This window comes from Apus apus, chromosome 6 (genome assembly GCF_020740795.1).
Source record: "Apus apus isolate bApuApu2 chromosome 6, bApuApu2.pri.cur, whole genome shotgun sequence".
In the NCBI taxonomy this organism is placed as follows: domain Eukaryota; kingdom Metazoa; phylum Chordata; class Aves; order Apodiformes; family Apodidae; genus Apus; species Apus apus.
The window spans coordinates 28,417,187-28,432,131 of NC_067287.1; the positions used below are offsets into that span (position 1 = coordinate 28,417,187).

Genomic DNA, 14,945 nt, shown 5'->3' on the forward strand with positions numbered 1-14,945 from the left:
GGCGCGGCCCGGCCTCCTCCGGCAGCCGCTGCAGCGCCGGCCCCGGGCCCCGGGCACACCCTTCCTGCCGCCGGGCTCTCGCGGTGTGACACCATAAACCGTCGTACAGAGTCGTGCACGATCGTACGGAGATTAGATTTCATCCCTCTTCACTCCCTAAACAGACCCGCGGAATCCAGCCGGAAAGGCGTTTGCCTCCCGGAGGGAGGAGCAAGGGGGACCGGGACGGGCGGCCCTGGGACAAGCGGGTGGCCGTGGAGGGGCTGCCGGGGAGGGGCTGCGGGCGCCCGGGCCCCGCACTCACCTCACGCCGCAGCAGGACCAGCGCGGGGGGGCGGGGTCTGTGCTCGGCCTGGCCTCTTCCGCTGGGTTAGCGGCGCTGGGGCGGCGGCATCGTGGGTGCAAGGGTGGCCCAGCCCCTTCCCGGCCCCTGAGGGGAGCCGGGTCCCCGTGGCTCGTGCTGCGTTTGGGTGAAGCCTCGGCAGGTTTGTGCGAGCCTCCGTGTGGCCGGGCGAGGGCGCGGGGCGGTGGGAACGACCCGGGCGGCCGCTCGCCGGTGGAGGAGCCGGGCCGCGTCTGCAGCGGGGGCGGGGGGCGAGGGGGGTTCACGCGTCCTGTGTCTGGGTTTTCGGTGGAAGTGCCTCAGATGGGCAGAAAAGCGGCGGTAGCTCAGAAATGTCGTTGATGAGGTCCTTGGAATGCTTCACTGGGGCGTGCGCTGTGCTGATGGCTCTTCCTGGCCCCGCCGCCCGATGCAGGCAGCAGGCCGGGGTGAGCGGGGACCGAGCCGGGACAGGCTGCAGGCCGGGGTGAGCGGGGACCGAGCCGGGACAGGCTGCAGGCCGGGGTGAGGGGGGAACAGTGCCGGGGGCTTGCAGGTGCCCCGGCTGCTGTGAAGGGCCTCATCAAGCCCCGAGGCTAGCCAGGAGGGTAGTACATAGAGAAGAAATGAGCCTGTAAAACTGTTAATTTTATTATCATCATACCAAATACTTTATTTGGAAATATAACTAAGCTGAAAATAGTTTGATCCTGTGCTTGCATGCAGGTATCAGTCTGTTGCACGTACTGACAGCTGTCAGGGGACTCCACGCTTCTATTTAGGTACTGACGTGGCTTTTATTTGTTAATTTCTGTCATTTATAAAGTCATAATCTTTGGTAAAGCTGTGACTGCTTAGTATCAGCTTTCAAATTCGGAAATTATGGGGTTTTTGCCCCATCCTCCCTTCTCTAAGCTATTTCGTTCCACTCCTTTCTTGTTCCTTATATGCTTGAATGGCACTGTAAAACTATGTGGTGTAAAAACATAGAAGTATTTTATAATAAAAAAGAATTGGGGATTCATGGGGGGGGGAAAAAAAAGCCTTAACAAATATTATATGTTTTCTTTGCAGGAAATTGTTGTATACAGATCTACTTCAGCTTTTTGATGAGCAGACATGGTGAGAACAATAGTACATTTAATATATTTTCATTCTTTCTGATACGGTCATATCTTGGGAAGGGAACAGCTGCTCTGCATCTCAGAGGTTTCCACGTTTTACTTTGATGCTCTGAAGAATTTGTAATGAAAAGTTCAGGTTTTAATTTCCGATTCCCATTAATATATTGTGAAAAGGAGAATAGGTAAATTTACATCAGTCCAAAATATAATTATACTTTCAATTCTAAAATCCTAAATTTTAATCCTGCTCTGTGTAACATTTGGTAATCTAATTTCTTTTACCACAGAGGCATTATTCGGGTTGCAAATACATAGCCATTTGAATGTATGTAAACACCTACACACTTTTAAAAATTTAGCAAATCAGGATATAAAGATAAGACTGTGTGTCTCAAACTGTACGTGCATCTTTTAGAGTACCTTCATGGACATTGCAGAAAACTCTCTTCTTGTCTTTACTAGTATACTTCTGGAACAGTATGCCAGCATCAATGCAATGCTGATTTTGTTTAATTTTTCTGTATGCTTATCCCTGCTGTAGCCCCCCAGTAATTGTTTTTGTATAGTTTTAGCACTTTCCATGGGAGAACTGTGATATATTTGGCCTGGAGAGAGAGAGATTTGCTTTGGTGGCTTGGTAACTGCCATTTTCAGTTTTATGAAGGTTATTTATAACCATCAGATAAGAATAATTTTGTAATTTATTTGTTTGAGAAAGCAGACTCTGTATGGTGCCGTTCAGAACTAGCCTTATCACTCAAAAGGCTGTAGGCAAGTGACAAACATCAGTTGTTTCTCTGGTTTTAAGCCACTGAAGTATGTGCACCACACTGTCATCTAAAATAGATTTAACCTTGAATCTTCAACCTTGCAATGAAGTGACTGAGTAGATCCGTTTTGCAAATTAATTATGTCTTTGGAGAGCAGCAGCATGAAACAGCTTCTGCATTACTGTGGTGAACTTGATTTGTCCTGAAACTAAATTAAACCAAATGCTTTCTTGGGTTTTCATTGGAAACCTGAAAGGTTTGTGTCAGTAGCCTTGCTTATGGCCAAATATTGAAACAATGGTTATGTGCTGTGGGGGCTTGCTTATGTTCTTGGTGGGGCTGGGAAATAAATCTTGAGTTTGTTAGTATTTAATTGCTCATATAATTTTCTGCATCTTGCTCAGGCTGTCACGCTGCATACTGATGTAGGAGATATTAAAATCGAGCTATTCTGTGAGCGTACACCAAAGACTTGTGAAGTAAGTTAATTATCAGGAGCAGGATTCCCTAGTGTTGAAGCAGAGTAGTAGAAATGTTGAAATGTAAAGGAGGTCAAATGGCTTTTGCAATTAATCTTTTCACATAATGGAATACGTTTTAAGCTAGTACACTGCCTGTTCCACTCACGGAGCTTGTACACTATGTCATATTGCCTAGAGCTTTGCTGCCAGTTTGTCACCAGATGAGGCTTATTTACAGGCCACTTCTCTCCAGTTCTTGCATCTCCCAAAGTGTTCACTGCCCTTAACAGGAAAAATGACACATGGCCTGGGATTTTCAAATTTCCCTGGGTTAGCTCCCACTCACACAGATTTAATTTAAAAGAGTGATAATCACTCACAGTTTGTTAGAGGCCGCACATTTTCCTTTCTGCTTAAATTTAAAGAGTTTACTTTTAAACTAACAAAGCTGAGGTATGAAGTTACTGATTACAAAGTTACATTTACGAAGTAGAAATGTTGACTGGAAGGGATACTTCTGAGTATGTCTCAGGCTTCTTGTTTGTGCTGTAAGCTTTATTTTAAATCCTTTGATTCTATGACAGTGTCAAAGGAGCATATTAACTGTAAATTGTTTATGACTATTCTGTGGCAACATGGAATTCATGTGGTCACAATGCAAAGCAGAGGCAAAAGGGTTAGTGTTGGTCTTGCCAGTGCTGCCATTTTAGTAAGAGGATACTGTTTCTGAATTGTTTGTTAAGATGGTTTGTTTCATTTCCTTAGAATTTCCTGGCTCTTTGTGCTAGTAATTACTACAATGGATGCGTGTTTCACCGGAATATAAAGGGCTTCATGGTTCAGACAGGGGATCCATTAGGTAAATTCTTCTGTTTGGGCCTGTTTATGGAAAAATGTATGTAAAAATCAAATATAAAGAAATAAAAAGAAATTACAGGTATTAAAGCAAAAATGTAAAGAAAGTAAAAGCAAGATTAAAACATATTGTATTGTTGATAGAAGTTTTTATTATGAGAGTAGTTTTCTGTGGTGAACTTACAGAAGAGCAGCTGCTACCCTATTTCTAAATAATCATGTGATAGTAAAGCATTATACAGAATTTAGTTTTTCCAGCTCTTTTCACTAAATATGATGATTCTGCTGATTTAGCAGCTGTATAACAGGTAGCAGTTGCAACTGTAGTTTCTCTGGTTTCTGCTTGAAAGGATACGTAGCCTCTAAAGAATTTAGAGAAAATGTCCAGGACAGTGTCAACTGTTCAGGAGAAAATCCATTTCAACTGTGTGTCTGTTTGGATTCATACTGAATTTAATTTGAGCATGTGTCAATGTTTTGTTCGCTGCTCAGCATCAAGATATGAGAACCCAGTCCCTATGTGAAACTAATTACAGGCTACCTAGGGTCTTTGACATAAAATGTTATAACAGTACATAATTTCTAGATTTTTCAGTCTGAAAATCCAGTGATCTATTGTGGTGCTTCTTTTTCAGGCACTGGGAAAGGTGGTAACAGCATCTGGGGCAAGAAGTTTGAAGATGAATTCAGTGAATACCTAAAGGTATTTCCGTGCTCTCAATATGCAGTTATATTTTCCTACAAATTTTCTTTACAGGTTTGAGAACAATCAGCATTGCGTTGTATTGTATTAAATACCTGTTTAGTAACTGTGAAACAAAGTATGATCTCACAGTATAGGGATAGAAAGCTTATTATTAAAATAGGAACAGGCATTTCTGTACTTGGCAACTTAGGTTTGAGCGTTTTCATAACTGAAAACAGAAGCAGAAAGAATTTGTAACAGTGTTTTTCATGGCCTGAAGGCAAAGAAGTAATTTTTCATTGTAAGAGTGATTTTGAAGAGCTAATTATGGATGTGATGGAATATATTAGGAACCAAGATTTTAGCTTAATGATGGTATTGAGGTGGAGTACTAAGTGAAAGAGCACTTTGTACAGATTACAGCCCTGCTTTCTCAGATGTGTGTTCATGGTGAGGTTTTTCCTTTCTTTCAGCACAGTGTTCGGGGGGTAGTTTCAATGGCAAACAATGGTCCGAATACCAATGGATCGCAGTTCTTCATCACTTATGGCAAGCAACCACACCTAGACATGAAGTACACTGTGTTTGGAAAGTAAGTGATCCAACTGTGTGCCTCCTTATCATAACATGTAAAGGATATGAATATTTCAGGGTACGTGTAATGCAATTTAGAAGCTTCTGGTATTGGATGTGTATATGCAAATGTATGCTCTTGCACTGTCACCAGAACTAGTTCCTCAAAAATGCTGCTGCTTTCCTTAGTAGTAGGGAATTTGGTGGGAATAGGCATATTAGAAATTACTTCAGGAATGGAGCACTTCTTTTTTTTTTTTTTCCCCCACTCAGACATTCCCACAGATGCAGCCTGATTTTAAGCCAACTCCAGAACAACTTGGATACACAGTCACAGGGTTTACTGAGAGGCAAGAGTCTGATTTGGGACTGGGTCTAGGCATGGCTGTGGTACTGACATCATCATCCTTCTGTTTAGGTGGAACTTCCTGTTGGTCAGATAAAGCTCATGGAACGGGCAGTTTGTAAAATCAGATGAGGTTGTTTAAGATGCATAATTATTTTAAAACATTCTCATGTTAACAGACACTACTGATAATATATCATCATTAAAAGAAATGCTTAATTTTTGAGTCTTGCAGATACTTCATTCTCTATCTCAAAATCACGGTAATGCCTTTTCTTTTGCATGTTATTAAAAAGACTCTAGTGTACATGTGAATCTGCTGAGGAAAAGTTACCTTTATGAAGTGTAGCTAAATATTGAAAGGGAATTATTAAAATGTGAAAATGCTATTTTCTACCACCTGTATTGTTTATAGATGTCCAAATATAGGTGGTCCTTTAATTTCTGAGTTTGTTTTTAGGTATCTTACTTAGAAAAGGGTAGAGACTATGACAGATGAACTTTGCTGGATTTTCTGTGGCAGTTTATGATGCTTCTGCCCCAGTTGTAGAATCAGCAGAACAGCATATGCATTCTCTGCTAGTCCACATTCCACCTTCCTAGATTCAAAGAGTGGATGAGTGAGACTGAATTGAACTGTGAACAGCACAAGATGCTTTCTGTAAAGTCCATTACTGGGGAATCAACCGTCAAAATTTACCAGAGTGAGTTATTCTAATAAAAAAGCAAGAAAAATCTTTGTTGCCTGAACAGGAATCTGAAAGCCTAAACATATTTGTGCCATTAGATTTACAGAGTTATTCATGGTTCTGTCCAATCTTATCTCTTAGTCAGAAGTTAGAAATTATAATCTCACATTTGGAAGTTGATTTTCCAGCCACAGGATTTCAGTAATTCACAGTAAAGTTTGGTATGACCAGTGTCTTGCTGCTACTTGAACCACTACTTTGATTGGTCAATCTTGTCTGCAAGGAAGAGCACCAAGGGTCCTTACAAAGCTATGTTTGGTATAAAATATGACACTATCAGGTCAGTGGGAATTATTTGTACTTTTTATCAGATTCTGTCATGGATGCTTAATATTTCTTTTCAAAATATGTTATATGCCATACATAATGTTTTGGCTGTCTTATTTGTGTTACTTGCTTGCAGAGTCCTTGCCCAGTGATACTTACTAGTAAACTGCTTTGAGATATGTCAGTTGTGAAATTTAAATCATTCTTAGGAGATTCCTAGCACTTCCACTTTTTTTCCAGAGTTATTGATGGCTTAGAGACCCTGGATGAGCTGGAGAAGCTGCCTGTGAATGAGAAAACCTACCGACCTCTTAATGATGTTCGCATTAAAGATATTACAATTCATGCTAACCCTTTTGCTCTGTAGCCACAGAGTGCCTTGACACATTCTACAGAGACCAGTTAGATCAACTGCTGGATTGTGGGGTTTAAAGTGTTGCTAAAAAGGGTTTATTGAGCTGGATCATACCTTTGCAGGATTTTCGGGAGTTGTGACATTGTTTGGGAGTTGTCACAGAGTAGTCTTGTTTAGAGGCCATTTTTTCCAGAGTATCTTCTAGGATTTTGATTTTTAAACACTGCTTTTTGTACTTGTAAAATAAGAAAATACTTTAAAAAATACATATTTTTTGCAAATCTTTGTTTTCTGCCTTATATTTCTTAGTGATACTATATTGAAACAATGTCTGTTGCTACAATTTAATACTACCAGTTTTCTGAAACTTTCTTATAGAAATTCTCACTTTCCTTACTTTAATAGTTTTTTAGAAAAATGAGTAAGATACACAGTTTTTTCCCCTAGGTGAGAGCAATGCCATAGATAGATAAAACCGTTTTCTCCTAAAGGATTAGACTGTGTTTAGAGGAGTGCTTGCTCTTGAACTGCTGTGTTGGAATGGTAACCTTTTCAGCCTCCCTAAAAGGTAGATTGGAACCAATTGCTTCTGCCTCTGGTACAGTGTCTTTGATGTCAAAGAGTAAGTGTTTGTGTCTTTACATAGCTGTTGATATAAACTAAGTAACCGTGGATTCACTGTAACTTGTTTTTCATCGCTTTATTGCACAAACAGTAGGGGTTAAAGACAACAAAGAGAAGTGACAAAAGACTGTGATCAGACTTCTAATCAACAATATCCTGGTACACTTGAAATAATACAAGATGTTGTTGAAGAAATAAGAGCGAGCTGTTGTTTGGTTTTATTTGAGACCACATGTTGGTGGACTCAAATAACAAAGTCTGCAAGAAGGTACAGAGATACCCAAATATTGACTGGTCACGTGGAGAAATAAAATGCATGCACATGTGTGTGATTATACATACACACACATTATCCTATGCTCAAGTCAGTCTAGTAAGCATAAAATAAACTGATGTAAGCAGGGAAAATAGTGATTTGTACAAATTTAAAAAAACAGTTCTCCACCTTCTGCATACTGAGAAAAGCAGGATGTTCTACTCTTCCTTGTCATAGATTTAAAAAATGGATTTAGGCATCAGTTTGTTTTCATAAAGCAGGAAAAAATCAACTCATTTCCATAGAGGTTCACTTTCTGACTCTGTAATACGTAGATTTGAAAGAATATATTTCTAGTTCCAAGTGTGCATGAGATACCTGGACAGGACAGAGCACCCACAGTTCCTGCATCCAACTCCTGTGATCCTGAACTTCTTCCCCCAGTCCTCTTTGGACTTGGTCAACCAACATCACTTAGCAAAGTCCATTCTCATATATATGCCTTGTAATCTTTGGAAGGTCCAGGTCCAGCTGACTTAAAGGCAGTCTGTTTCAGACCTGTATTTCCATTTTTTTGAGACGTTGCCTCTTTAAAATAAAGAGGAGAACTTATTTGGAAGAGAAAGGCAAAGGTATGCCAGGTGCAGATTGCTGAGCAGTTAATGAGCAGAATTACTCGGCACCCTCTGTCTGAGTCAAAAGTTCTGTTTTCTGTATGGAGTGTTGCTCAAAGGTCCTAGCCCTTACTCCAGACATAATACATTTTGCCATAATACTTCATCAGGTAAAGGATTTAATTATTTTCTGTGCTCCTTCTGTCTCTTCCATATGTAATAATAAGTAAACATAAGCATTCAGCTGCTTGTTTGACTGACTACTGCTGTGCAGGACAGACATACTGGAAATTTCCCTATAGTGCAAAGGAACCAATAATTTAAAATGCTGACATCTGGCACTGCACTGGAAACAATTACAGGGTTTTTTGTTGGTTGTTTTTCTCCCTTCTTAAAAAGAAAGCTGTGATATAGAATGTGTGAAATACAGGGACACCAAGCAATTTACTCTCTGAAGGATACATTAAATGTAGATTTTTTTTTTTTTTTAATCTGAAGCTTTGTATTGAAAGGAGAGTGATTTTACAGAACAGGATTACATCCTAACTTAAAAATTGTATTATATCCTTTTTCCTGTTTGTGGCTCTGAACCTCTCTCAGGTTCTCTCTGACAATCTGGAATACAACAGGAAAAATAATGGTGGGGTTGGTCCCATCCACTTAAATGAAGCACAGCTGTGGAAGTGTGTGAATTTGTGGTTGCTGGGCATGGTATACATGCAATTTAGTTCTTGCAGAGAGTCAGCTGTTGTGTCATCAACTATTTGGACTTTTGTGACATCTACAATCCTTCAAGTAGCAAAAATGTTGCAGACAGCACTTTTTATTATTGTCGTATGTTGTCAACTTCTGCTTTGTAAACTTCTTGGTTTACATTCATCAGTCTGGTCCTATATTAGAAAAACTACAGCCACAAGATGAGTTCTGTCAAAATAAATTACCCGTGCAAAGAAAAATATGTACATTAACACAACAGTCTTGCATTATGACTGTGATGGAGAGTCTAATCATGTATATTCTAGATTGTCTCTGACCTTTGCGGGCATTAGAAAAACAAAAGGTAAAGTTGGTGAATGATTTTCCACATGAATTATATTACACATGAGATGGCGGACTGGTTATTGTTCAGTTTTGGATAACTGAATTTCAGGTATAATGCTTGGTTAGCTTTTCTGAGGTGATGACTGGTAGTCTGGAAAGATGGTCTGGAAAGCTCCTGAGAGTTGGTGGCTGAAGGGCTGCAGGAAGGCATGGGGACCTCATGAGAGCGGTGGCCATGCCTCAAAATGATGTGTGCAGTAGTAATGAGCAGCAGAGGAAGCAAGGTTTAAGTTTTGTTTCGTTTGATTTTTTTTTATTATTCATTCTGTGGCTATAGAAGACTGATCTGTACACTTACTTGGGGAGTTACATTTAGTTTGCTTGCTTTATGTGTTCTGTCCAGACTTAGAAACATGGCTAAAAGCTAGTAAAAGGTATCACAAGACATTGGGGCGTATGGGGGAGAAGGCATTAAACTATTCAGAACTGTTTTCAATGCCAATGATTTAAGAAGGTATCTTGACATGGTGAGTCATAAGTGATCCCTGAAACCTCTTGATTTAAAGCTGATGGGAGTACATCCTGGGAGAGCCTGTAGCGATTTGGCTAGGGATGGTAGAGACAAATAAGCTTTATCACCAAGGGTAAAAAATTATGAAAAAATTCAGTAAAAAAAAAAAAGAAAAAAAGGCAATCTTCTGGCAGTCATTCTTAAATGAGAGTGTTAGTTTTGGTGGTTTTTTTCTTCAGTATCACGTTGTCTTCCAAAGTTCATGGCTGAAGGTTTTGCGTAGTTGGTTTACTGAGGTGTAACTATCTTAACTGAATTCCCAGATAAGGCATGGGGGGTTGCCATAAGATGCTGTGACCAGGTGAAATACATCTGTATTATTCCGAGTAGCAGAACTGGGAGAGAAAAAGGCTTCCTTGAACCGCAGTGGGGGAGGTGACGGTGCCGCGCTCAGGAGCGGCCCGAGCGCCGCGAGACGGCGGCGCGCGCCCAGCCCCCGGGCGGGCTGGCAGCCGTACCCAGAGCAGAGGGGCCCTGCTCCAACGCGGCGTGAAACCCAGATCGATTTACGGAGGCAGACCTCCTGCCGCAGCTCCCCGCGGCGGCGGAAAGGGAGCGGGTTGGCAGGCCCGCCCCGCCCGCCGCCCTGTGACGCCGCGGCTCGGCCTCCGGAGCGGCTGCTGTGTTCCAGAAGTTTCCCGGCGACGCCATTTTGTAGCAGGCTGCCGGCTGAGGGGCGGCAGCTGCAGCGTTTACCTCAGCTATGGCGGGAGACAGCGGGAGTTCTCGGAGAGAGAGGCGGCGTTTGGAGGTGAGGGGGTCGGCAGGGGCGCAGCCCGCGGTCGCCGGGCGGCGGGGAGAGCTGGAGGGGAGCGAGAGGCGCGGGGCTGGGCAGGGCCGCCGCTGGGGGAAGGCGGGGCGGAGGGCAGGGCCGCGCAGGGCCGCGCAGGGCACCCCTGTGGTACGGGGGAAGGAGGCTGGTGCCGTGGGGGAAGGCAGCGGGTGGCTCGCATCGTGCCCGCCAGAGCAGACGGGTTGGGCGCCCGAGGCACCTCCGGATCCCCGGCTCCGGTCCGGCGCCATGTTCTCTACTCGTACCTTGTTCCGTGCCGAGAGAAAATGGCTTCGGTCGCTTTAGCGAGGGAGGTCGGAGGCCTTTCCCGTGCCCCTTCTCGGGGTCGAGAACGGAGCCTGCTGCCAGAGCGAGGATCTGGTGAGACATGGGTCTCACTTCAGTGAATCCTAGCGCTTCGTGGCTTCGCGTTAGCTCGCTCAGTGTGCGGGGGGCGCGGGGCGCCGCTGCCTCCTCCCTCAGTCCATGGCCCGCTCGCAGCGTCGCCGCCGCTGGCGAACCCGGACTGAGAAGCAGTTTGTGACTTAGAAGCGATTTATGATTGGGAAGTGAAATAAAAAACGTGTTCTGAGTTATTTAGTGTTTCTTCTTTGAGCTAAGTAACTAGGAGATAAGTGTTAGTGTCATTTGACTTGGCATCTGTTTCAGTGCTAATTTGGACTCTGCCCTAGTGAGGCCACATCTGGAGTGCTGTGTCCAGTTTTGGGCTTCCCAGTTCAAAAGGGACAGGGATATACTAGAGAGAGTCCAACTGCGAGGATGATTAAGGGTGTGGAACACCTGTCTTAGGAAAAGCTGAGAGACCTGGGGCTCTTTAGTCTGGAGAAGAGAAGACTGAGAGGAGATCTTAATATTTACAAATTATTCAGTGGTGCCGTGTGATAGCACAAGGGGTAAAGGACAAAAACTGAAACACAGAAGTTCCACCTCAACATGAGGAAAAACTTCTTTTCTGTGAGGCCTATAGAGCCCTGGGACAGGCTGCCCAGAGAGGTTTTGGAGTCTCCTGTGAAGACTTTAAAGACCCATTTGCATGTGTTTCTGTGTGGCCTGTCCTGGGTGATCTTGGTGTGGCAGGGGGTTGGACTTGATCTCTAGAGGTCCCTTCTAACCCCTACTATTTTATGATTCTGTGAACTCTTCAGGAGTCTGTTGAAAGAAGCGTGGTACAAGTTGATGATGAGTTCCCTGATGCCAAGCATGCAGGGCAATATTTGTATGCCCTTTTTAAGTGCATGGAAGCTTTCCTTTTTTCTGGCACATGCGCCACTGGGTTCCTGAGCAGCTTTGCAGAAACAACACCTTACAGCATGTGTTTAGAGTTTGAGCCATGGTACATTGTTTTAAAATCTTACGTAGGAAGTAGCTGATGGGTTTGTTTTCTCCTATCAAAAATGGTTAATTTTAAAAGGCTCTTGAATTAAAAAATGAGATGGAAGAACAAAGAAAAAATTAAAACTGGGTAGTTTAGGGAAAGTACAGTCTTCATTATAGTGATAATTTGATAAGTAATGTCCCATAATAGGACAAGGGGCAACAGGTGCAAGCTGGAGCGTAGGAAGTTCCACCTCAACATGAAGAAAAAACCTTTTTCACTGTGAGGGCGACAGGGCACTGAAGCAGGCTGCCCAGGGAGGTTGTGAAGTCTCCTTTGGAGACATTCAAAATCCATCTGGACACATTCTCGTGTAACCTACTCTAGGGGATCCTGCTCTGTCAGGGGAGTTGGACTATAGACGATCTTTTGAGGTCCCTTCCAATGCCTAACGTTCTGTGAAGTAATGACTTTGAAAATTAATTGTTTGTCTGTTAGATGTAATTAAAAGAGCAAAATATCTTTGTTACAGGTGTGGCATTCCAGGGATAAAAAAGAAACTCCTGATCACAGAAGATGCGACAGTGCTAATAAGAGAAAGAGGTCATCATTAAGTGGTGCACAAGAGAACAAGCACTGCAAACATGATCTTTCTAAACTTCCTGACAGGTAAATAACTTTTGACTTTTGGTGTCAGCAAACATATGTTTTAAGATTTTATTATTCTCCTCAGGGCATCTATATGTATTCATTTTTGAGTTGAAGATATTTCAAGGGAGATGTTTTGCAGCTTAAAGCAAAAAAGCTGTCTTGGTAGGGGTTATTTTAATTAAGTGTATTTGATCCTTTGTTTGTAGTACCCATTCAGAAACCAAATCTGTAAATGAAAGAGACCATCATGAACGACGCTATGTTGAAGAATACAGAAACGAGTACGATCAAGGACACGATACTGGGCACCACAGTAGCAAATCATCGGGTCATAGTGGGGCGAGTAGTTACAAAAGGAAATACAAGACACATCACACTACCTGTCATCATCATCATTCACAGGTGGTGTGACCAATTTTAATTTAGGATGTTTTTTATTTTAAGAAGATAGATTCTCACCTGGGCAGTGGGGGGTTTGGGAAAAACTGTTGATAATAGGTTATTCCTTTAGCTAACAGTGGTAGATGAGGGTTTTATTTCCTTCAGTAAAAATGTACAGTTTGTAGGCATATGTGTGATAGCACAGAAGACAGTCTTGCTTTTTGTTCATTGGATATATTTGAGCAGATTAATTAATAATAACCATCAATTGGAGTACTTGAAGTACAGGCATCACTTTTGTGCCTTCAACATTTTTGCTATGGCAAGCATTTATTTCAGCCCTACTCAAAAAACCAAGCACAAACTTTTAAGCTTGCTTTTGACAAAGTATCACTGAAATAGCAAGGGGATAATGTCAGATTTTTACTTTTTAAAAAGTTTTATTTAGTAAGGTGTTTTAGGTATTACTGAAAAATCTGTAGAATCAGATATGTATGATGACTGTCCGCTAGCAGGGCAGATTTTGTGATCTTTGTTATATATTTAACTCTTTAAAAAACTGAAGCTAGGATTTATAGTTGAAGGTCTTCAGCTGGCACAGTCTGAAGTAAATGTATATGCTATTTATGATTGTGAAACAAATAAATTCTTACAGAGTAAGATGGGTGTTTTAATGTGGCCACAGGGCTGTTTTTTCATATATATATATATATATGTAAAAGAAAATTATTAAATCTTTTTGCCTTTAAAAAAATACGGGCACTGAAATCCTAAAGTAAAATTCAGTGAACCAGTCTTTTAAGAAAGAAAAACAATTGTGTTGTAATTTTTTGTTGCCTTGCCACTTTGCGTATCTCTTCTGAAAATCTGTTCCTTGCCATGTTTTTCTCCTGTAACATAAACTATGTGCCCTGTGAATTTCTGGGGACTGAATTTGAAATTGCTCCTGCCAACCGTTTGTGGCCTGGTGTGTATCTGAATGCCTGAATATCTCCCTGCTGAATGAATTCGTATTCTGACCTGAATTCACTTGGGTTTATTGATTGGCTGGACGATCTTGGTGCCGTTCCAGAAGAGTCATCGAAGGAAAAGATCCGGGAGTGTAGAGGATGATGAGGAGGGTCACCTGATCTGTCAGAGTGGAGACGTACTAAGTGCAAGATGTATAGAATATTTTTCAAAATTTATTAACTTTTCAGATAGACTAAGTTCTTCTAGCATAAGATGAGAGGGGGCTTTGGAAGTCTTTTCTTTCTGTCTTGACTTTTTTGTTTGGGGGTGGGGATTGTTACTCTTTTTCTGTAGAACTTAAATGTTTCTTTTTTCTTTTTCCCTTTTTTTCCCCCCAAAAAACAGTAAATGAAGTTAATGAACCTGCTAGAATGAGAAAAATGTGCCTTGATGAGAGTTGTCCAATAACATCTCTCAAACTAGATATTTACAATTTAAAGAAGCACAGTCTAGAATAATCTTCAGTGATAGTGCTTAGTCTTTTTGGTTTATTTTTGTTTGTTTGCTTGGTTTTTTAATGGATGAGTGACTTTCCAACTTCTGTGACTGAAGAATTCTTTTTTTTATAGATGAGATTGTTGCTACTTTGGGTGAAGGTGCTTTTGGAAAAGTAGTGGAATGCATTGATCACAAAGAGTAAGTATTTTTCATTAAATACATGTGATTTTTTTTCTGACACTATCACAGTGTGGTTTGTGAACTGGTTTCTGATTGTATCGGGGTCTATCTTCTTCATATGCTGTTCTGTGTCCTCCTTTAAGGGTACCATAGTTGGCAAACAAATTTATGTTAGTACATCATGCTAAAAACAGCACCGAGGCAGGAGGATTGTGCAGGACTGGTGGCTGAGGTGATGTGTGCATCTTCTGCAGGTGCATGCCAGCCTGGTAGAGGTCAAGGAGTGCTGGGGGGAGGTGGTCTAGAGAATGCGGGATAAAGCTGCTCCCCCTCACTGTGGGCCTGGCCACCCAAGGGCTGGACATCAGGTAGCTTACCTGAAGTATAATCTGTGATGATTTAGTGCCATTTGGGTTCTAGCAGTGAGTATATTATAAATTACGTATTTTGTGTTTGACTGCAGGTTTGCTGTGTGAAAAAGAGTATTAAATTGAATTGTCTTTCTAGTCCCTATAGAAGGTGTTTGGTGCCTGAATTACAATGTCACTACTCACGTGACTGAA

At 41.9% G+C, this 14,945-nt stretch overlaps 1 protein-coding gene across 20 annotated transcripts in view; it reads left to right on the plus strand.

Annotated features, from left to right (window-relative positions):
- The window catches only part of LOC127386498 (peptidyl-prolyl cis-trans isomerase-like 3), a 33,774-nt gene that overhangs the window by 137 nt on the left and 18,692 nt on the right, over positions 1-14,945 (plus strand). For 8 of the 20 annotated variants that reach the window (XR_007889908.1, XR_007889909.1, XR_007889910.1 and 5 more), the window contains exons 1-9: positions 610-809; positions 1,049-1,104; positions 1,397-1,444; positions 4,168-4,235; positions 4,696-4,809; positions 12,254-12,390; positions 12,579-12,774; positions 13,826-13,916; positions 14,334-14,400. Coding sequence is in view for 17 of the 20 variants with exons in the window: in XM_051623607.1 (XP_051479567.1) it covers positions 676-809; positions 1,049-1,104; positions 1,397-1,444; positions 4,168-4,235; positions 4,696-4,809; positions 12,254-12,390; positions 12,579-12,774; positions 13,826-13,916; positions 14,334-14,400 (911 nt within the window). In the remaining 3 variants the exon portion in view is untranslated. The other 12 variants (XM_051623609.1, XM_051623608.1, XM_051623612.1 and 9 more) reach the window with 12 other exon arrangements.